The sequence below is a fragment of the Ascaphus truei genome, chromosome 5, assembly GCF_040206685.1.
Source record: "Ascaphus truei isolate aAscTru1 chromosome 5, aAscTru1.hap1, whole genome shotgun sequence".
Taxonomy (NCBI): Eukaryota; Metazoa; Chordata; class Amphibia; order Anura; family Ascaphidae; genus Ascaphus; species Ascaphus truei.
The window spans coordinates 62143061-62168060 of record NC_134487.1 but is presented as its reverse complement, the minus strand read 5'-3'; the positions used below and the strand labels follow the sequence as shown (position 1 = coordinate 62168060).

Genomic DNA, 25000 nt, shown 5'->3' with positions numbered 1-25000 from the left:
CAATCTGAACCCCTTCAGTGTACATCTGCGTCCCCCCAAAGGCTCCCCAAGAGCTGCTCCCCTCTGCACAGGTCCAGCGTGCCAATGGTTAACATGTGCTTGTACTATGTGGACTATCAACCCCACCCACTGGAATGTTAATGCGCCAAGAGGACAAAGGACTTTGAATTCAGAGCTGTATTCAATCTGAACTCCTTCAGTGTACACCTGTGTCGCCCCAAAGGCGGATAGCCTTTGACGCAGCCGAAGGGCAGCTAAAAGTGTGAGCCATTTGCTGATGTTAAAGCGTCTCTATTTAAATCTGAAACTCACCAGCCCTTTTATTCCCTATTCCCAATTTTCCAACTCTGTCCATGACATGTCTGTGAATTGACTGTATAACCTCTGTTCTTTTAATGTAACCATGCATTTGTATAACTCTTCCCAGGACATACTTGAAAACGAGAGGTAACACTCAATGTATTACTTCCTTGTAAAACATTGTTATAAATAAAATAAATAAACATAGTCCTTCTTTAAAGACTAAGACAAAGCCTTCATTTATCTCAATGACCGACACTATTTTGTTGTCAAATGGGCCTGCACTGCCTTGCAAAGCAATACATTGCATATACTGTACCACTGGCTGTGAAGGGGGCAAGGAATACAAAACACAAATCCCAACATACCCTTTCAAGTAATGATAGCGTAGCTTTCAAAGCTCCTTCTGGTCTTCCAAACGGAAAACAGTATCTGTTATATAAAATATGACAAGAAACATGAATAAAATATTAGACATTTAAAACATAAAAAATCACTTAATTTATTACTAAAGAAAATAGTCTGGGAATCACAAACCTGAACCAGCCAAATCCCCTGACTAGCTTGTGTTGAAACAATTGGGAAGAAATGACTAATTTTAGTAAAAACTGTCTCAAGTGCTACAGCTTGATTATTTTAAATGATATGTTATCTCTTCACATTCACTACAGTTAATGCATGCAAAGTTCCAAATGAAAATAGTTTAATTATTATTAATTATTTATTGCACTGATCAATTAATTTATAAATATACAGTATATTAGTTGTGCGATTTGTACAATACATCTGCCAGTCACCAAGATTTTACACATTAAACATAGGTTTTCACTTTTGTTGCTTTCCAAAGATTCTCAGAAAGATAAACCCTTCTAGTTGTTAGGTTGATATTACATACAGTACAAAGCGGATTTCTTACCACTGCTTAGTGAATAAGGTGTTTTTTTTTCAAGCACCTGATACAATTTTGCACTGTACATGAAAAGTACATGTTTATGTACTAGCAACACATTGAAATGTGTAATCCTTATAACAGCAGTAAATTCTTCTAGTCATATGGTTTTCCAATTATTTTTTTGATCCATGTTAAAGTACTAATAAGACAAAACAGCTAAAATAAGATCAATGCTGTTGTGCCTTAATTCATTTATTTTAAAGAAACAACTAGAGATAATATGTTTACAGCCTACATGTTTAAACACGTACTATACAATTTCTACTTGAAAAATTAATATTGACTATTTCTTCCCCAACAGCACTGAGTGTTCTTGTAATGCACTTCTGATAAATTCATTAGAATAAAATGAAATTCTTGTTCAAAAGTTCTCTCTTATTGCAGGAAAGCCCCAAACCGGCCCTGTACTTCATGGTTTCATATGATATAGCTGTAGTTAGTACTTATGTTTGCATGTTGATCTCTAGCTGTATATGCTGTAAACCTGTCAGTGAGGATAGGTGTCTGATAGCCCTAACTATGGCCAAGTTGGCAATATTGCAAGTTTCGACTTCATAAACATGGAGAAAAAACATGTGAGATCTTTTGTCATGTACAAAGACGTCTTGTGAGCCTATTTGTACTTGGTCTACATGTATGTTTTTTTGTGCTTTTTTTCTTTATCCTACCCTCCTCTACTCAACATTAGTTTTTGTTGCAAGCATACCTTCATTAGCACAATTTGATGCATTTGTTAATTAGGAACATAGATTAAATGTGCTTGTAAATCTTTGTCCCTAATCTATCTTTTGTATTTACTTCCGCCCAGCTACAATAATTATTCATCACGCATTTGCATAATCTTTGTACTGTTTGACCCATTGTTTACATCCATTAACTCACAAGTAACACCTTTTATAAATTAATATTCCAGATCCTAGGTTTACCCGGCAGTAACATATTGGATAAAGAGGTCCCACCGGGTATGTTCTACAGTGTTATTAGGCTCACACAAAATGTAAATAACGTAACACTTTTCAAGTGACTATCTCATTTAGGATTACACGTAAATTATGTTCACTACTTATGGCCTAATTACCAATTCTTAATAATTTAAATTTATATTTAGCGGTTGACTCAATATAATAATGACCACGGACGCCAAACAAAGTGCCCCAGACATCAAATTAGATAGTAAGCTCTATAGGTTAGTGACAATGGTGAAAACGCTGACAGTTCTATACATGTAGAATGCAATTAACATTATTGTTAATATCGCAGTAGGGCCAACAAAATTGAGAGTGATGCTACAGTTAAGGCAATATCCCAATTTGTAGGTTCTTACGGATTGTGAAACTAATCTGCTTGACAATTGCTATACAGTACGTAGTGAAGTGAATATTGAAGAAAATGTACAAATGTAAAAATGACTGTAAATGCTGTTCTAGAGTTTCAGAAACGAATACCCAAAATGTAACAAAGTACTTTTTGTTTGAAGATCTTTTTTTCTAAAAGCCTAAAATCTTGGTTTTGTTTTTTTAGGGCTAAAGGGGTAACGTATGGGACAATATTAAACAATTTTCAGGGCAAGACAATAATTGTACTGTAGGTGTATGTATGTGTGTTTGTAGGTGGTAGGTGAGGTGGTGGAAATGTAGAATAGATTAAGTAGTTTCATCTAGCAGATCTATTCCAAACAGAACACTTCCGCTAGGTACGGGTTCTAGCAGACATTTAAACTGTAACAAAAAAATCTTCTTTATGAGGACAAATCACAGGTACTGTATAAAGCACTTTGGATATTAAATTAGATAACATGTCATGCATTTTTGTTAATTTAAAACTTAAATTCAAATTCAGACACCGTATAGAACAGTTATGGGGTATTACAATTTCAAATCATGTAAATAATGTTTAAAATTGCAGTATAAAATGAGCAAGCTCACATTGATAAGAAACAAGGCAGTAAGACCCATATTTACTAGGCAGTGGTAGGTCCTAAATGTTTTCCCCAGCCGCATGTATTAATTCTATGGCCCCAATATGCTGGGTTGTTAATCTAGCTTTATTCTAAAAGCCCTAATAGTGCCCTAAACTGAATTCTAATAACTGGTCAGCAGACCCTCACGATAAGTCGCCTGGAGGGGGGTTTCATGTGTGATTGCTATCCAATACTGTTATAGTAATATAGCTTTCACTACATTACATAAAATATAGTATGTATACAATTCTCACATTACATTATAAATATATATTGGTAATGTCATAATCGTGCTTATTTAAGTTAACCTCTTCCGCCTTTCAAACAGCCCTTTCCATCCAAACATACTACCTTTCCTGTAATGTAGTGTTTCCATTCTGATCAACGTTAGCTAATGCAAAAGGAAACAATACAACTTGTGACCCTTTTAATGTTAACATTACATTCAATACATGTTACTGTAAGCATTTTTAAACTCCGGTCTTCAAAAATTTTACCTAACAAGAAATAGTACAGGGAGTGCAATAGACACACGGCATACCTATCTGAAGTAAGAATACTGGACAAATTACAAAAGTTAGGGTATAAAGCAATAAAAAGATACTTTACAACGACAGTCATTTAAAGAGACTCCCTTTTAATCACGATTGGTTCATTTTTTTTAAAAATTCACAGTTAACTGTGATCAGGTTGGAATAATTTCTAAAACGATATTTTGGCTAACAAAGGCCGCGGTTATAGTTCCGGAGATGCGACGTCGCGTCAAAATAAATGTATTGAATCAGTCACGTGCGCCTATAGTAGGAGCGGCGCGACGGAGCAACGAATTGGTCGCGGTCGATGGAAGTCAATGAAAATTGATTTTTCAGCGACCGCAGCGTGACGTCAGCGGTCACGTGAGCGGCTCATCCAATGAGGGCGAACTGCTCACGGCCACGTTCCTGCCTGGCCCCCGGTCGCCGTCTCTTGTCTCTAACACTATAAACAAAAATCGCTGCTAGAACGGCGACGGATGTGGTCACGTCATCGTCGCTGTAGCAAGGACTAGAAGCGCGGCCTAAGAGTTGCAAAAAATAAAAGTCCCATGTCATGTTACCTCAGTCTGTCAAAGGCGCAGATATTGAACTGGGAGCTCTCCAAGGTACAACAATGCATATATTACTGCAAAACCAGTGTAGCATTCTTGCAGTGCAAAATTACAAACGTAATGCTCTCTTGTGAATTGGTTCAAATAGGAACTCTAAGGTAGTTAACACATGCTTGATGTGTTGCAGCAGGGTATAGTAATCTGTGATGTGACTGAATATTGAGAGTTTTATTACATGAAGTAGCCGATGTTTGGAGCACTCTTATTGGATAAAAAAAAAACAAAACACCGTACCTAAAATGACTCATCTGATTTTCTAAAAGTGAAGCGAGTCGTTCTTTAATCTCTTGAAAACGATCTCTTTCTTCATTCGTAACTGTTCCAAGTCCATCTGGCCTGTAATAAATAGAAATATATTTAGCAATCTAATCACACTCAAACGGATTGTAAATCCCCCAACCACTTAATGCAATAACATGTTAGAAAGAATTACATTTTGTAAGACAATAAACACTCAAACAAATAAACGCAAAGTGACATATCTGCCCTGTAACAGATATCTGAACCGTGTAGGTAACAAGAAAAGAAAAAACATGGGAGCAAAGTACTGCTGTAGCTAAAACACATACAACACTTAATTGCTATTGGTATCATTAATCAACATTAGAAAACAAACAATTAGTAGCTGCCTTCAGGGCCGGTTTAACAATTTTGCCGACCACATGCCGCCATAGGCACTTACCTTTCTGCCGCCCTGGCCTACTCCTATTGCAGTATCCCGATGGCCCATGGCGACACGTTTCCATGACAACTGGACGCCATGTGACGTCACGTTGCCATGGCAGCACATTGCCACGTGATGTCGCAGTGCCATTTGACGTCACAACACTGCAGGAGGAGAGGGGTGACACTGCAGGAAGAGGTAAGAGACCTTTACAGAGGCCCTATGCTCTTCCCTGGGAATCAGCTAAATTGTTGTGGGGAAGAGAGCGGGGCCTCTGTAAAAACAGCACCGGCCCCGCTGAAATTTGTAGGCCTATGCATAACTACAGGCCTGGCTGCATTACAGGCATCAATAGGCTCACTGCATATGAACAACAATTCAGAGGATTTGCTAGCCTGGGATTATTGTTGAATATACACAAAATGAGAGAAAAAGAAATCCCAGTTGGATGAGCACTCAAGTACCCCTAGGTGTGAAGTATGTGTTAATAAAACTTAGTATTTCATTGTTACCAAATAAAATAAATTTTGTTAGTAAGCAAACTTTCAATTGAGAATTACCGAAAATAATTTGGCTAATTTACAATGTTACCAGTGTCTGAGCAATGTCAATTTGTGTTGACACCATTAAGCACGAGGAGGGTTAATTGCGTCTGTGTAGGTTATGGGGCAGTATTTCACAGCCTCAATAGCTTACCTAGTTCAGTTGCTAGAAGTATTATGTGTTTCTAAACTTCACTATCCCCCATAATGATAATAATAATAACAACAACAACATGTTCTTGTATAGTGCTGCTAGTTTTACAGATACATTTTTGCGCATCTACGAAATGTCCAGGTGCACTTAGTAAAACTCCTCATTATTAGGTGTCTAAGTGTGAGTTAGACCCAGACTCGCAGTATGTTTGAATGTCATTCACACAGTTGTCAAACTAGATAGAGGGATCAGGACAGAGCAACTTGGGATGCCCCTAAGTAGTGGGGATTTGGAAAACAAAAACACAACAAATGGATGTTACAGGCAACAAAACCTAGTCAGGGAACAGCGTAGTAAGCAAGGGGATGATGAAGGTGCATGGTACCAAACATTGGATGCGTTTGACTGTTTCAGTCAATAAATGATCCTTTTGCATCAATACTTTTTTGTTTTTTTTGGATGTGCTTGGCCCCCCCTTGCTATTCACACAGGTGTTACACCTCTCTTTGATCAGGTACTTATTAGTTTATGTGTGGAGCACCTAATACTTATGATGGGTTCACTTAAACACACTTCCCCATCTGAGGTAATCCCACCTTTGGACTTCTATCACATTGCCAAAACGCGAGAATCTGAAAAGTACCACGCGGGTGGTCTGTGTATTTATTTTACAGACCTGGATTGTGCGTTGGGTTTCTTCAGCATTGAATTGAGCTGGTGTAACAATATAGATTATACATATGCATCTGTATTTGGTATAAGCAAGCTTGCCTAGATTTAGTTGTGTTACAGCTGGATACTAAAATGTGAACAATTGGCTGGCCTCCCTGATTGCGGAGGTATGCTGCAACCCTTAATCAGTTAACGCCTCAGACCCTGGGTGCAACAGCCTTACAAATTAAAAGAAACATATAATATTTACATGAACAGGGACAGAGCTGTATGTGAAAATATGCTAGTTTTATATTGTGGTGACATTAACCACTCTCCTCCTATAAATCACAACAGTATCTTGCTGACATACTCGCTACTGTGTGTTCAGTGGTCTCTGCGTGCCGACGTACATTTTGCGCATGCGCGCTTCTTCAAGGCTCTGATTAGTGACGGGGCGTGCAGCTCCCTCGCCGTGGTTAATATACTCATCCTGATTGGTATTGGTGTTACCTTATTAACCCTACGTGCTCCGCCGTGTGCATTGTCAATGACTGGCTAAATAATGTTGAATCTATGCTCTTCATGTAAAACTGAGTTTTAGCATTGGAGTCATGCTACGATTCTGACAAGGCTGGTGCCTGGTCTTTCGGTGCTGTTTCGTGAGTATATCAAAGTTTCATTCTCAGTAGGGCGATCATGCCGCGATAAACTACCTCCTGTGGTGCCTCTGATTTGAAGTAATTTATAATTTGTGCATAGCAAAGCGAGTCCCTATGCAATCCTATCAGTACTGATGCTGCTCGGCTGTTTTATCATTCTTGGTAACTTGTCGCTTGAAGTGCCCCTATTTTCTGGTGGAGGGCGGCCCTAATCTCTTCTCATTCAGAGGACGCATTTATGTTAAACATACGGTAACTGATGTTACCTCTATTATCTATGGCATTTGGCCATATTAGATGTAAGGGTATGTCAGAAAATGGTGCCTTACTATTCCGTGCTTGTTCATAGGAAATTTGATGTTCCTCCTTGGTTAGGAGGATTAAGCAACAATGACATCTCTAATGGTGCCTCTGATTAGGAATAATATAATTTCGTACACATCAAGGTAAATTTCTATGCAATCCTTATAGTCATGTTGGAGCTCGATTATTTCAAAATTGGGTTATGCTCATGGTAAGAGTAGAAGGCACACGGCCCGAAACGCGTTGGTGTGGTGATTTTTTGTTGCTCTCTGGGGATATGTTTGATCCTCTTATGGAATAAACCCTTTTAAAGTACTTGTGAGCCTCCTCCTGGTTTTTGGCAGTGCGCTCCCTTTTTTGCCTTTTTCTATGCCCATGGTAACCTGTTTCCTGAGGTGCCCCTATTTGATAACGGAGGGTGATCATGATAGCTCCTCATCCTGATAAGGACCTATTTGGGCTAATTTATGTCACAAAGGACATGTTTGCTATACACCTGCTGGGGTTGTCGATGATAAGTATTGATAACGGTATAGACATATACTTTCCCCCGTTCGTTGATCGAAAGCTGAATTGGGTTTTGTACCTCTGCATTTAAGGTTGTTACTCACACTTGCTGCTCAAATAGAATGATATGGGATGGTTTATGTTTATTATATAGGCTAGCTCCACCCCAGTCACCCTGAGTATCACAGCCCATAGACTCATCAGATGAAGTGTGAAAACACAAAGGACATGTTTGCTGTACACCAGTTAACTGTATTAATATGCACTTTCCCCAGTTCATTGATCGGACACCGAACTGTGTGTTTGGTACCTGCGCATTTAGAGTTATTTATCCCAGTTGCTGTTCAAGAGTGACCTTTAGTACATTTATCTGTGTCATAAGGCCAGTAAATATTTAGTATTATAGGCTAAATAAATAAAATTCTGGGCATTATTAAAATCCCTGATCTCTGATTGGTTAAAATTCCGGGCATTATCCAATCAGTAATGCCCAGAATTTTTGCAGCTTGCAATTTTCAGTGTGTTTATTTCCAGCAAATCAGCATTCAGAACAGCTGAAGGGGAAGAGCCACGCACCGGCGCTGGGGAGGAGGGACTATATATACCTGGATCCGGTCACCTTAAGATCACTCTTTGACAAAGTCCTGTTAGGACGAAACGCGTCAGCGGATCCTCCTCGTGTTTTTACCTGGGCTGATATGCCTGAATAAAGTATTTTTGCTGCAACCTGCCTCCAGCCTTAGTTAACAGCAGTGCTCGTCCGATTACCTTCCTACTCTGCTTACACACGGGACCAAGGCACGCAACGGCACAGGGGCCATCTACTCCTCCAACAAGGGGAACACAGCGGATCTCAGCCAGAAAAGAAGAACGAAGTGAGTACACCAAACCCTTTTAGTTGGGACTAAGGGAGGTTGTATTTAGCTCACCCACTGTGGGACCGCCGGGTTGAGTCATACACTCACCGGACAGGTTAGACGGCTTTCCCTCCCTCTCCCTTCATCTCATGTACTGTGGTTATTATGCTGTGGTAATCCCCAAATCTATCATGCATGGACTTTGAATTTTACTGATGTCAGTAGCAAGGATGATGGAAACCCTGTGCCAATTTTTCCTGTTAAATAAAATTATGCCTCAATGAATGACTGCACTAATATAGAGCATCCACTTAAGGGAGTTTGCCTTACCTACCTTGTTTCAATATACAGAGATTGTGGTAGCTCATATACGGCAGTGCTTTCTATGGCATGAAGTTTGTGGCCATATTATGATTTTGGGACACAACTATAATTATTAAGAGGCTGTGTATTGGGCAGTGTGTGCGCTTTTTTATACATCATTTATGGTATTTTTCATACTTCTCAGACTGAGCATTGGAGCCTTTTAACCAAGAATCGTTTGCACATTATTATCCCACACTACGTTTTTGAGACTGTCTGATCTGTTTTGTGATTATACTCACTTATAATGGAAGAACTTTTGGAAGAGATTCCACAGGATGAAAATGAGGATACATATATTTTTAGATGCAGTGACCACACAAAGCGTAGCAGGAAAGCGGAACATGTGTTTGATGAAAGTGGAGGAGTATTTTGTGAGGAATCCTCAGATCTTATCCAATATTTTCAAAAATTAGAAAAACTGTTGGCCCTAAATATCAGGTTATGGTGGGATATAACAACTTTGGATAATTACACTAGGGTACAAAGAATACCCAGAGGTCTCAGAATTAAGAAATCCCCAACCTTTGGGTTTGTTAATAGAGACTTTGAAAATAAATGGAAGTCAGTGCTAAACGAGTGCTCCTTTAAATTAATTGGCCTTATTATAGACCAAAAAAGTGAGGAGCGTGCCTCCTTAGAGAAAGAAATTAATGAGCTCAAAACCAAGCTCAAATCTTTTAACAAAATGGAGCATTTCTCAAACAATGACTTAATTCTCTCACAGAATATTGATGAAGTAGAGAAAGAAATAATGGATAAGAAACAGACAAAATTTGAAAGAGACAAACAAGACTACATTAAAAAACAAGTTTATTTTTGGGAAAGAGTACCGTTACCAAATGTCAATCGCTTTAAGGGCAGATCAAAGTCCCCACATAAAACACCTAGTGAGCGAGACAAGGGATCTTCTACCCCCAGAAAAATCTATTCTGAAAAATAAATACACAGAAATATCCAGCATGGAATCCGATACTTCAGAAGTAGAAACCCGTGGCCAACTAGTGTCGTTTGATAAAAATGAAGACCAATGGAGAAAGAAAAGTCCTGGGGGGGTGTACCGGGACTCTTCTACCTCAGCTCGAGATGGCTCAGCAGTGCAGATGTTTGACGATGGTGTAAGACCTTCTACCTCCTCCTCTTCTTCCGCTTTTTTAGGACGCGGAGGTCCAAGAGGAAGAGGGGAGCATCAAAGAGGTGCAACAAAGAGAAAGAAGTACAACTGATGGAGGACAATGTGATAAATATCTCAAATATAACACTGACTGAGAACCAATTGTCACTCCTTAATAAGGGCTTAAATTTTGCCCCACAGAGTCAATTTCGCCTGTTTGATACAGTTATTGATCTGCAATGCTTTACCAGAAAATTACATAAACAACAAAAACAGGTAGCGCTAACCGCAAAGAGTGTGGTGTAGTAACTAATACCTTATATAATGAAATAGACTATATATAAGGGGCTGCCTGGGACACAAAGCCTGACCCCCTGGTCAGGATAACAGTATGGATAGGGAAATAGTTCCGTGGGCGTCTATAAACTTTACTACTATCAAAGGATAGTCAAAGGAGTCCCCGCTTGATGAGCTGCACCCACGAGCCGACGGAGACGCCAGTTAAGCAGAGAGCAGCACACAGATGAGAGGGGATACTCTCTAAATTATCCACTGCCTGCAAACCTATTCCATCTGGTGAGTAGGCATTGCTATCATCATCATTGGTGCTACGGAGTGCTAGAACCACCTATTTAGTTTTTTAACTGTTTAAAATATATATGTCCATATAAATTGTGCATTATATTAATTATTAATTGTTATTAAATGATTTTATTGTCCTAAAATACCATTTCAGTTTTCAGCTGTTATATGTTGTCTTATATGTTGTCTGTTTAATGTATCAACAGTATTACGCTATGTGTTGTGCTTTTTCTTTGTTTTCAAGCCCACCGTGAGGATCAACGTTTCTTCACAGCCAACAGGCTTGGTTTTTCATATATCCTTTGATAGTAGTAAAGTTTATAGGCGCCCACGGAACTATTTCCCTATCTTTACCAGAAAATTAGCTTTAACCAAATTTTTCTCCACAGCAAATGTCAACCAAAATGCTGGGTCAGAGGGATCAGATGAAACAGATCTGGATACCATAGACACTTTGAATATGGGTTTAAATAGTAAGGGGCTCTCTTTTAGGGAACATTGTGCCATTGCTGATCTAGAGGGTTTACTAGATGAACAATCACCAGATTTGCCATTTTATGACATGTCAACAGATTTCTTTCAGCATAAACATACATCATTCAAAAAGAAATCAATATTTTGTGCCAATAGTTCCAAAGGTCCATTCATCTCAACCTTTGAGAAATTGGTTGAAAGGGACTTGAAAATATTGGCAGATGGTTTCACTATTGGCAATCCTGCAATTGATAATCTGTCCAGGGCAGAGAGATATGAACTAACCAGACTCCAAAAAGATAAATCGATAGTTATTAAAGCAGCGGATAAGGGGGGGGGGGCAATTGTGGTCCAATCCTCTGAGGATTACAACAAGGAGTCACTGAGACAACTTGGGGACACATGCTCATATAAAAAACTTAGGTCAGATCCAACCCCTCTTTTCTTGAAAGAATTAAAATCTCTATTGGAGCTGGGTGAAATACTTTATGTCCTTAATCCCAAGGAGTTGGGTTTCCTATATCCACCACACCCAGTTATACCCATTTTTTACCATCTCCCAAAGATCCATAAGACCCTGACGCATCCGCCCGGCAGGCCGATTGTGTCAGGTATTGGGTCTTTGGGAGATGGTCTTTCACGTTATGTTGACTCATTCTTACAGCCCATAGTTTTGGGCCTACCTTCATTTATTAAATATCCAAGAGACCTCATACAAGACCTAAAACACATCAAATGGAACAGTAATTGTATATGGGTGACAATGGACGTCAGATCTCTATATTTCATTATTGACCATAAGCAAGGTATTGTGGCCATTCAACACTTTTTGAACACATCTAATCTCTCACCAGCACTGTGCACTTTTCTGATCGAATCAATCACTTTCTTACTTACACACAATTATTTTTGCTATGATGCACAATTTTATTTGCAACTTATAGGCACAGCTATGGGCACATCATTTGCACCTTCGTTTGCTAATTTATTTATGGGGTTATGGGAGTCACTTTTTATTTATGGTAATCACAATTTATATCGACACAATATCCTATTTTATCGTCGTTATATAGATGACCTTATCTTTATATGGGAGGGTGATGCACAAACATTGGACTACTTTATACAAAATCTTAACAGAAATACATATAACCTACATTTCACGTACGAGCATAGTACTCACCACATCTGTTATTTGGACCTCACTCTATTCATAGATGTAGAAGGGAATATACAGACTGACGTTTATAGGAAGCCCAACTCCAGGAACACCTATCTCATGGCCAGTAGTAATCATGCAGGGCCCCTAAAGAGAGGCATCCCTAAGGGTCAATTGCTACGCCTCAAACGGCTATGCTCTACGGAAGAAAGCTTTGACATACAGGCAAAAAAACTAATCACTAGATTTCTCGAGAGGGGGTATAAGGAAAAGGATCTTAAGGACACCCTAGATTTGGTGAAGTCCATGGAGAGAAAAGATCTCTTATCCATGAACGTCTCCAAAAAAGGACATTGGGGTAAGCAAGGTACCACACCATTACCGCTTTTTATTACTCAACAGAGCGGACAATCTAATGCAATGCGGGCTATTATCTCTAAACACTGGGACACATTGAGATTAGATACAGACTTTAAATCTATAATGGATAGAGGACCAAAATTGGTCTTCCGTAAAGCCAAATCAGTGGCATCATATGTGTCACCCAGTTTGTTTACCTCCCAAAAAACTATGGGTGTATCAAATATACCAAAAGGCTTCTTTCCTTGTGGCCATTGTAGTGTCTGTCGTTTCGCAAAAACAATTAAAAACATTGAATGCTCTACACCAAAAACACGCAAGAATCTACAAATGTTCATCAACTGTAACACTAGCTACGTAATTTATATGCTCAAATGCGGATGTAGTAAGCTTTCCATTGGGCGTACTATAAGGCCCCTTAAACATAGGATACAAGAACACGTTCGCCTGATTAAAAAGATGGATACACTTCATCCGGTATCAAGGCATTTTTCAACTTGCCCAATGGGAGGAATTGAGAATCTTTCCTTCTCAGGATTAGAACATGTCCCAATAGCAACTAGGGGGGGAGACAGATTAAATGTCCTTAACAGACGTGAAATGTCATGGATATTCTGTATGAACAGTCTCCATCCACATGGAATTAATGTGGATTGGGAACTGACACATTTCTTATAAATTCCTGATTCATAGATTTATATTGTCTGTTAATAATGGTATATTTACTCCAACATTACCCTAGCGGGGACACTTATATTTCATTTCAAAATTAAGTATATTGTATAAATTAATCCTCAATGGATACTTGGATTAGTCTCTTTAAGTAGTGTTACCATTAAGATTATAATTATAAATTATTAGGACTTTGAGAATGACACCATTTTAAGCCAAATATTGCCTAAATGTTCATTTTGTGATAAAATATTGAGACCCAAGATATATTCATGGGTCTGATTAGACATGGAGTCATCTCTAAAGTCATATTGGTATACTCTTTGATTGTTTAAATTGGGATTCTGTTGCAAACGATATATAATATATTCTATATATATTATTTCTTTTTTATTCCCATTTGGAGTTTCTTTTAACTTAGGGACTATTTGATTAATTGTAGCTTATGTATGTGTTTAAACTATATATATTACTATTGTGTTTTGTAATATTACCTTCTGCTTTTTTCATTAAAAGAACTGTTTAGGTTGTTAGCTATACCTAAGGGTTATACATACACATATAGTATTCCCTATTGAATAATTGATAGTCCAAATTTCATCATATGGACTTACATTCTGTGTACTATATGTGCTTGGTTATGAGCCCCCCCCTTTTTTGTATTTTTTCTCCTTTTTTTTGTAATTTTAATACATTCCAATGTCAGTTTGTTTAGGGTGAACCGGACCCGTTTTTAGCTAAACGCTTATATCCTCCTGTGTAGCTGATACTGTGTGCCCATAAAGTAATTGATATGTTAATGATCACATATGTAACCTTATTTATAACTGCATAGACAAGGGCAATCGGTACAGTGCATATGTGGTGGTTATACATCAGTGTGTGTTCAATGGCTGCCTGCTCCTTTAGCGCAGTTGCGTGGCGATTCACCTCCATCTACTACCGTTCTCTCACGGCTGCTGGAATGTATTACCTGGAGGGGAGGAGCCACGCACCGGCGCTGGGGAGGAGGGACTATATATACCTGGATCCGGTCACCTTAAGATCACTCTTTGACAAAGTCCTGTTAGGACGAAACGCGTCAGAGGATCCTCCTCGTGTGTTTTTACCTGGGCTTATATGCCTGAATAAAGTATTTTTGCTGCACCCTGCCTCCAGCCTTACTTAACAGCAGTGCTCGTCCGATTACCTTCCTACTCTGCTTACACACGGGACCGAGGCACGCAACGGCACAGGGGCAATCTACTCCTCCAACAAGGGGAACACAGCGGATCTCAGCCAGAAAAGAAGAATGAAGTGAGTACACCAAACCCTTTCAGTTTGGACTAAGGGCGGTTGTATTTAGCTCACCCACTGTGGGACCACCGGGTTGAATCATACACTCACCGGACAGGTTAGACGGCTTTTCCTCACTCTCCCTTCATCTCATGTACTGTGGTTATTATGCTGTGGTAATCCCCAAATCTATCATGCATGGACTTTGAATTTTACTGATGTCAGTAGCAAGGATGATGGAAACCCTGTGCCAAGTGTTCATATAAATAAAAGTATGCCTCAATGAATGACTGCACTGGACTAATATAGAGCACCCAATTAAGGGAGTTTCCCTTACCTACCTTGTTTCAGAACAGCTGAGACAGGGCAGGGGATTGGTCAGGAAGTATCAGCCACGGGTTGACTCCTCCCTGTCCCGAGCTGACTGAGATTTTCTGAGCAGATTCAGTTGAATTAGAGAGTCTGCAAAGTTTAGCAAGTGGCTGCATTTTTGTGTCTCTGTGTGTGTGTGTATGGGTATAGCAGCAGCAGTGTGTGTGTGTGTTGTGTTGTGCTGTTGTGTGTGTGTGTGTGTGTGTGTGTGTGTGTAGCAGCAGTTTGTGTGTGTGTGTGTGTGTGTGTGCGTAGAGCGGCTGTGTTGTGTGTGTAGAGCTGTTGTGTGTGTGTGTATAGATCTGCTGTGTGTGTGTGTGTGTGTATAGAGCTCCAGTGTGTGTGTATAGAGCTCCAGTGTGTGTGTGTGTGTGTGTGTGTGTGTGTGTGTGTGTGTGTCAGCAGCAGTGTTTAAGGGTGTAGCATGTGTGTGTAGCAGCAGAGTTTGTGTGTGTAGAGCTGCTGTGTTGTGAGTGTAAAGGTGCTGTGTTGTGTGTGTAGAGCTCCAGTGTGTGTATGTGTGGTGTGCTTTTGTGTGTAGCAGCAGTTTGTATGTGTAGAGCTGCTGTGTGTGTAGAGGTGCTGTGTTGTGTGAGGTTGTGTGTGTGTAGCAGCAGTTTGTGTGTGTGTGTAGATCTGCTGTGTTGTGTGTTGAGCTGCTGTGTGTGTGTAGAGGTGCTGTGTTGTGTGTGTGTGTGTGTGTGTGTGTGTGTGTGTGTGTGTGTGTGTGTGTGTGTGTGTGTGTGTGTACACAGGGGGCGGCAGTGTGTGGATATAGATATCTGCAGTGTAAGCGTTTATAGAGGTGGTTTCGTGTATTTACCATTTTATTTTAATTAAAAAATCTATTTAACTATACAAAAGTGTCTATTATTTATGAAAAAAGTCTACATTTAGCATATAATAGTAATAATCCCCTCAGAACAGGGCATTACTGGCTAATACTATAGTGCCCTGACTGGGTTAAAGTCCCTCGGCTTCGCCTCGGGCCTTCAACTCTTCCAGCCAGGGCATTATTCGCCAGTAATGCCCTGTTCATCGGGGATTATTACTTAATTAATTATCATTGTATTAAGTAACTGAGCTTTGTACCTTTTAGACGCGATGAACTACATTTTAAGGCAAATTTTGCTACATTTGTTTTTTGTGTGAAGTACTGTAGATATTTTTCCCCTAGATAGGGGACCTAGGACTTGGTGGTGGCAGCATGTTGAGGTGCGATGTGTCAGTTTTTGGTGAGGTATTGTTAATTTTGAGGGCCTTGCTAGGAGTTAAATGAGTGGGCAGGATAGCTACTGTAGAAGTATTAACTCTTTTCACATACAAAAGTCACGTGTTCACAGGTCTAGCGTACGTGACAAATTGGCTAAATGGTGCAATTTTCTATGAAGTTTTTTCAGGAGTACTTCAAGGAAATTTAATTCACTCTCAAAGTGGAAAAAGTAATGTCTCCTAGTACCCTGCTGTGAAGAAAACTTTGACAAATCCATTCTACTGTACGTTAAGAGACATCAACTGAATACTTATGGAATGAGAATATATAATTTCCCTCTAGTTTACTGACAACACTTTAGTAAAGTGTAGGCAGCACATGTTTAACACCAAATGTATTTACTTAGATTGTCTTATATGATAAAAATTATCATGAACTTAACTCAGCCAACAGAAATGTCCATATAGATGCAGTATATAAAGAATTGACTAATACTTTAAGTATCTAATGGTTATTTTATATTCATGTGTTCATTCATATTGAAGATACATTCTATATCATTTTTTTATTCCATGTAGTGAAACTGTTAAATATCTAGGATGTGAACTACTGTACAAGAGCACTTCCACATAATTAAAAAAGTGCTGTACACAGACGGATTAGGAACATAATTTAAAGTTTACTTGTTTTTTAAAGCTTTTCTTCAAACATAAAAGGAAATTAATTTTCGGGAGCTTATAAAAATATAGACCGATCAAGTATATAATTATCCAACAACTAGTACAGAATGTAGGTATGAATCCCTCACACCATATAATATATTTTATTACGGAGTTATTAGCAAACAATGTCATATTTATGTCAACATTATTTTACAATTGTTGAATATTAGAGCCATATATTCCTGCAATACATTACTTTGGAACAGCGCTGGAACATGCTGAATGTCCCTCTATAATTAAGTTACATTACATGTTATGCTTGTACTACAATGGTGTACAATCAACATCAACTTTTTCATTGCTGGATATTGCCAACAACAATTATGGAGACCTCCTGCTTTGAAATATCTAATAATAAAACAAAATCTCTGTTATCTCCTTGAGTACAAGAATAATTTTTAAAAAGCCATGCGTTCAGTCTTCATACAGTATCATTCCAAAATGTTGAGCCTACAGAACCCATGAAAAGATCTGCATGTCTTCCACAGGTAGCCAAACCGTCTTAATTTACCTCGTAGGCACTGGAGACAAAAAACAAATAGAACTAAAAGACCAGGATAATGATCAATTAATATTTCAAGTCTTGAGCTGTTATACAATCTTAACTGTTGAAAAAAGGTAATAAGGACACTTTTATTGTAACACAGGAAATGAATACAACTGATAACCTGGTTGTAAAAATGTGACACGAGTCATTGACCCAAACTGTCAGTAGACAAAAATAGTATTTTTGGCGCACAGCCAATAGAGTGGGTCACAAAAATTGAATGAATAAAATGTAATGCTTTATTGGTCCACAGTTTTAAAAAAACGGAGTTTTAACAACGTCCTACGCGTGTCGTGCTTATAGCTCATGTTTCGTGCGTATACGCCTTGATAAAGTGCTACACGCATGAAACAAGTACTGTAGGAGGTTGTTACACCTCCGTTTTTTTAAACTATCGACCAATAAAGCATTACATTTTATTCATTCAATTTTTGTGACCCACTCTATTTGCTGTGCGCCATAAATCCTATTTTTGTCTACCTTGATACAACAATTGGCTGCATGCTTATCCAGAGGCACAGGACAGGGGTACATCATAATGTGATACATTGTTTACATATTACTAGGTGAACCTCATGTGCTAATATTAGTCCAGGCACTATCCCAATGAGGTTTTGATGAGTGGGCTTCAACCCACTAACGATAACCTTCAGGGAGTATTTGTCACTTAGGACTTTATATCTGTTAGGATCGTGGCTAGGCTCCGCCCCCCTGACGCGGTGCGCACAGATCCCTGTCAGCGTGTGCGCTCCAGCCAACCCAAACATCTGCGGAGGGATGCTGCCCGCACAGCGCTACGCGCCTGTACTCACTGGCGACGCGATTGCCCCATGCCGCACTCTACCTGCGTACGCATGCCGCTCGACAGTTGATACCAGGAAGGGTATCAGCTGCCTCTCACCTGCAGCCAATCTCTTTCCACCTATCGGCTCACATCCTTTGTCTGACCTCACTCTCTCTGCAGTCTTCTGATTGGTTCTCACTCCCTTTATTTACCTTCCTGATTCCTATGCACATTGCGGATCATAATCTAAAGTTTATGTGCTGTGCTCACTGCTTGAAGTCTGTCTGTTTCCAGTGCTCGTCTGAACCCGTGCCTTGACCCCTGCTGTACCCGAACCCGTCCCTTCTCTAACCCTGAACTTCGGCTTGACTTTGGATTCCTGCTCTCTCCTTGACCATGGCTTACGGATATCGACCATTCTACTCTCTCCAACACCGAACCATGGCAAGTACTACGACATACCCAAACTCTCGTACCCTGACCCGGCCTCACGACTCTGTCTACGCACTCCGGATCCGGCTCAGTGGTTGTAGAGCGGTGGTTATAAACATCCCCACCTCAGCCACGCGGTCTAAGTCCTGTTTGTGGTGAGCGCATCGTAACAATATCTTATTGAGAGCCACTGTTGTGAATTTCACTAATTCTACATCACTAGCCCCCAGCACTGTACCTCTGTTCATACAATTGCACTGCGTGTACAAACAGTTATGGATCCAGCGCTGGAGCGTTGAAATAAATAATTTGCTTACCCAAACTGTCAGTAGAAAGAAGGTCATGATCTTTGCAGTGATTATAACAATGTGGGCTCAGATACTGTATACATGGCAAGGTCAAGTTGGTGGCACACTGGCTGCCACAAGGTCATGTTATAATATATCATGAAATGAGAAGAAAATGTTTCTATTTTGGTAAATCTTGTTCTTGTGACCTCACATGTAAAATGGGAGACACAAATGATACAAAACTTACTGTAGAGCTATAAAATCACACTGTCAAGTCAGTAAAAAGTACACAAATGTGATGTGAAACAGGAAATAGTGTATTTCGTCTTTCAATGACATCTTGCCTCGCCACGTTAAAAGATGTAACATAGATATACAGTATATGAGTAAATTTAATTGTCTGAGTAGGCTGTCAGGAAAGATTGTGTATCGTAATGAAAAAGTAAATATTGCTGTCATATTAAAACTTACTTGGGCATTTCAAAGATGTGACAGAGTACAGCCAGAGGATCAAACAATGACAAGTGAGAAGGAAAATGAAGGAGGATACAGGAGTATGTCACATCTGTCAACTGAAGCTACTGTATGACTGATCACTTGCACAGAGGAAATGTCATGTTATGAACTTATTTTCGCCATCAAGTCTGGAGTTATGCAGACATGCCACAAACATGAAACTATAACCTTTAAAACATGTTAATCTACTATAAAAGGAATGATTCAGGCACCAACCCGAAATGTGCAGTTTTGGCGAAACAACTAAATAATTATTTCACAACCTACTAACAACACATTTTAACTGCTTTTAGAAATGAACTAAGCATAGATATTTACAGACATAAAAGAGTATATTGAAAGTACATAGAAAGTAGTGATGTTCAAACTTTTCTTATGCGTCTGTTAACTTTGTGAATTGTATCCTTTTCGGTTCAGTGAAAAAGTTTGCTTCGATACACAAGTTTGCAACATGTTTGCATAATGCTAAAAGGCAATAGACATGTTTTATTGCCCCAGTAAATTAGATCGAACGCTTAAAAAATTAAAATGTAAACGTTGTTGAGTTGCTATTTCATGCTTTTTAAAGGATGAAATAGCACATTTTGAACAACCTTGGCCGTTTCGCTAAAACTTTTGTAGTCAAATCTTTTTTTACCCTTTGAAGAGTTCTATTGAAGCAGAAGCAAAACCAGTCTCGCCATGTATGCATATCTCTACAAGAAAGGGAGCTTCCCCCCCCCACCCAAGATCTGCACAACTAACATAGACAACAAAGTAAAGTGTAGTATGGCTGCACTCCAAAACACTTGGGTAGTGCTAAAGATAATAATTAGTTGATTATGGGCGAGTTACACTATGGAATGTTCGGCTTTTGGAGGCTGTGATGGAAGATCCAGTAGGTGATTTAAGAAAAAAATGAAGAGATATACTCAATCTCTCTCGGCTGCAAAACTTTAGATCAGTACAGTAATTTAAAACATGACCTGATTATTCAAAGAAAACAAATCCCATTAATATTAATGTGACGATTTTTTTTTGAGAAATCTGGTACACCTGTAAAGCACAATTTACCCCAACTCTGCAGCCCTGAACCTTTATAAAAATAAAAAATAAAATAGAATCTTAGATGTCTTCTTACGAAGGAATGATACACCACACAGATTAAAACATTGCATCAATCTCTGAAGCTATAGTATGCGATATGCAATTTGCTTTAGACAGGAAGACTTTCTCCCATTGTGAACCGCAATTGACTAATGTGGCACTGGGATTAATTGTTAGATTTCTTCTCAGTTAAAGTAAATATAAAACAGGTAGCTCACCCAGTTTCAATTTTATTTCAATAGGGCCTCCGACAGAAATCTTGGGCCTGGTGGGGCGGTGAAGATATGGGCCTCGTGGGCGTAGTTAATGATCTGGGGCAGGGAAGATATGGGCCTGTAAGGTGTAGTTATCGACATGGGGGAAGGGAGGGGGGTGAGAGTTATGGACCTGGTGGGATAGTTTTGAACTTGGGGTGGTTGGAGGAGGGGGTAGCAATGGACCTGGGAAGGGGAGATAGTGGTGGGCATGGGGGGGCGGTAGTTATGGACCTGGGAGAGTAGGTAGTTATGGACTGGGGGAGTGAGGTAGTTATAGACCTGGGCGGAGGGGGGTTTAAGTTCTTGATCTGTGGTGGAGGTAGTATTGGACCTGGGTGGAAAGGGGAGGGAAGAGAAGAAAGTATGGGCCTGGGAGTATAGGTACAGCAGATGCAGCGATTATTCTAAAACAAACCAGTGGCAATTGCCAAAAAGACCGAGGTACACCCAGGGTACATTCTGAAAACATGCCTTTACTTGCCTTAAACTAGCCCCAGCATTTCTGCATTGATCAATGGCCCATCATATTAACAGCAGGGGTCCCTGGCAGTCCCATTCAAACTGAATGGGACTGCCAGGGACCCCTGCTGTGTTAATCCTATGGGTCGTTAGTCAATGCAGAAATGCCTTAAACTTGCCTCAAACTACCCCAGCACATACCCCGAATGTAACCCGGCTAGTTTAAAGCAAGCTTTAGGATAATCGTGGTCTCATCTGTAGCGGCATGCGGGACAGGGGCAGTGAGGAGGTGAGTGTGCCTTACTACTGCCTTGGAGGATTGAGAGAGCCCACCGAGGTGCGTGTCAGAAGGGCTTCCCTTCCACCAGCATGCTTCCTCTGTCAGTCACCTCTGCAGACACCCTCCAACAGGCCCTTTCTGCTGTGACATGCACCACTGCCGGTCTGACACTGTATGTTAGGGTTGCCAGCAGGGGGCCCGGACCCCTTGACTCATTGGGCCCAGGACAGGAGTCCCAGCTGGGCATGCACACATATATTATATATATACAAACACAAAAGAAAAACTATGGCGCCATCTGTCTTTGTGTGTGTGTGTGTATATATATATACAAACAGCTAAATATATGTAAACGGCTAGGCATGTGTTTTTATATATATATATATATATTTATATATTTGTGTGTGTGTGTATGTATATATATATATACAGTGTTCGACAAACCTATACATTTGCTCGCCCCGGGCGAGTGGATTTAACCCCCGGGCGAGTAAATATTGGCCCAAGCAGCACACGTTTGGTACTAGGTGGCGAGTAGATTTTTTTGTGTGGCGAGTAGATTTTTTGGTGATTTGTCAACCACTGTATATATATATATATATAGATGTGTAGAAGACCAGTGCATCAGAATAAACTAGTCCCTTGAGTATATGAGAGTCTGCATTAGGACCACTCCAAATATGCTAGTATATAATATAATTGCCCTAATAGGGATGGGGGACTAGTACCTAGTGCTATTGAGCACCAATAAACAGTACAAAGATTGTCCCATACAGTGAAAGATAAGGGTATGGAAGCCCACAGGTACAACTCACTGTTAACTTCCAGGATCCATGGGAGCGGTCCAAAGCAGCAATCAACAGCGTGCAATCCACCAGACAGGACAACAGGAGCCTATGAAAAAAGTGTTTTTTTGCTACCGTGAGCCTCAACCTGCTTCTTAGGCACTGCACTGCCTTTTTTCATCTACATTATATACAGTATATACAGTATAACTCCATCCCAACTGCTAATTAATATATATATATATATATATATATATATATATATATATGAGTGAAAAGAGAAAAAAGTAACCCGTATGGGAGCACTCAGGTATGCAATTGATATATTTAGTTTATTTATTTTGACACAGTGCAAAAAAGGATAGATAAGCAGTACATGATTAAAAACACTTAAAAAATAGACTTGGACCCCTGTCACGGGTGCTATCCTTAAACACAAGTGAACAACACTAGGGAACGGTTCAAATTGTCAACCCTAAGCATGAAAAGGATAGTGACTCAAAAAACACTAGGGTAAATCAAAGTAAATCACAGCAGGTTAATGGGTTCTCAGGCACCTATACAAAGCTAAGTGATACACACTACACACCAAAAGATAGACTGATCAAAGTATTAATGACAGTCTCAGAGCGTCCCACATCTACATAAGCATACAGTGTATATAGTCAATACCAGCAGAGTGAGTATGTCACTTGTAGGAACAGGTGGTTAGATGAATTAATAACCCTAGATGTATAGAGCAATAAAGTGTGTTAATAGCATATAAAGGAAAATGCCTGATGAACGCCTATTAAATAACCTGGTGTTTGAAGTCAGTATCCCTAATGAAAAAAGTGAATGAAATGTCACAGTCCAAAAAGATTAGTTGCACAAGTTCAGGGTAGCATAGTTACTTGAACCATGGGTCAGGGGTCCTGTCTAGCACCCCCACTCCGACGCGTTTCATCCAGAGACTTTGACTAGGAGTGGTGAGGGAGCTGAAGCTGGAGACTGTTTATGTAGGATTATTATTCGCGCCAAAATCGGATGAGGGTGGCAGCAGCTGCAAGTGCTTAAGGGAATTATTTCTTGTATGCCGTGTCTGCGTGACCACCTGTTCCTACAAGTGACATACTCACTCTGCTGGTATTGACTATATACACTGTATGCTTATGTAGATGTGGGACGCTCTGAGACTGTCATTAATACTTTGATCAGTCTATCTTTTGGTGTGTAGTGTGTATCACTTAGCTTTGTATAGGTGCCTGTGAACCCATTAACCTGCTGTGATTTACTTTGATTTACCCTAGTGTTTTTTGAGTCACTATCCTTTTCATGCTTAGGGTTGACAATTTGAACCGTTCCCTAGTGTTGTTCACTTGTGTTTAAGGGTAGCACCCGTGACAGGGGTCCAAGTCTATTTTTTAAGTGTTTTTAATCATGTACTGTTTATCTATCCTTTTTTGCACTGTGTCAAAATAAATAAACTAAATATATCAATTGCATACCTGAGTGCTCCCATACGGGTTAATTTTTTCTCTTTTCACTCATATTACTTATAACCCGTGAGCACCGCCAAACCTTACTTATGTAAAGTAAACAACATATTTTCTTTGGCTTATGGTGGCGTGAATTTTGCATAAGTAGATGCGAGGTTTTTCTTTCCCACCCCTCCCCCCACTTTTTCCCCCGCTTTTTGAATATATATATATATAAAAACACACATGCCTAGCCGTTTACATATATTTAGCTGTTTGTGTATATGTATATATATATATATATATATATATATATATATATATATATATATATATATATATATATATATATATATATATATATATACAGTGGTTGACAAATCACCAAAAAATCTACTCGCCACCTAGTACCAAACGTGTGCTGCTTGGGCCAATATTTACTCGCCCGGGGATTAAATCCACTCACCCGGGGCGAGCAAATGTATAGGTTTGTCGAACACTGTATATATATATATATATATATATATATATATATATATATATATATATATATATATATATATAAAAAAAAAGACAGATGGCGCCATATTTTTTATTTTGTGTTTGTGTATATATATATATATATATACAGTGCTCGACAAATAATGATAACCATTCGCCCGTTGCGAGTGGATTTAGGCCGCTGGCGAGCCGTGCTGCAGCTCTATGAATTCCCCTGCTCCTGCCAAATTTTTTTTTTTTAATAAATAAATAATCTCCCTCCCTGATTGGGTTAACGCGGGGAAGAGCTCCTTCCCCTGATCTCCTCCCCCTCCTGATCTCCTCCCGTGAGTCAGGGGGAGCCCGGCCGGGTGCCTGTTCATTACATTTTAAAAAAAAGTTAAAAAAAAAATGGCGGCGATTTCCTTGGTCCCGGCGCGCATGCACAGGGCAAGCAGGGTGTCCTGCCCTCTGTGCTGCCTGTGGGCCCTCTGTGCTGCCTGTGGGCCCGCTGCCTGCCCCCCCCAGGAACCCAGAATCCCCCACACCCTCACCCCCCCCCCCCGCTCCCCACGTGGGACGGAGGGGGAAGCCCAAAGCAAGCCCCGCGCGCAACCCACGT

General features: G+C 39.8%; 1 protein-coding gene across 15 annotated transcripts in view; it reads right to left on the bottom strand.

Moving 5' to 3' along the window:
• CADPS2 (calcium dependent secretion activator 2) overlaps positions 1 to 25000 on the bottom strand; it is a 516545-nt gene that overhangs the window by 179995 nt on the left and 311550 nt on the right. For all 15 annotated transcript variants that reach the window (XM_075599918.1, XM_075599919.1, XM_075599906.1 and 12 more), the window contains exons 14-15: positions 4594 to 4695; positions 669 to 732 (exon numbers count right to left, since the gene is read on the bottom strand). In XM_075599918.1, coding sequence (XP_075456033.1) covers positions 669 to 732; positions 4594 to 4695 — 166 coding nt within the window. The remainder of the gene's footprint in view (positions 1 to 668; positions 733 to 4593; positions 4696 to 25000) is intronic.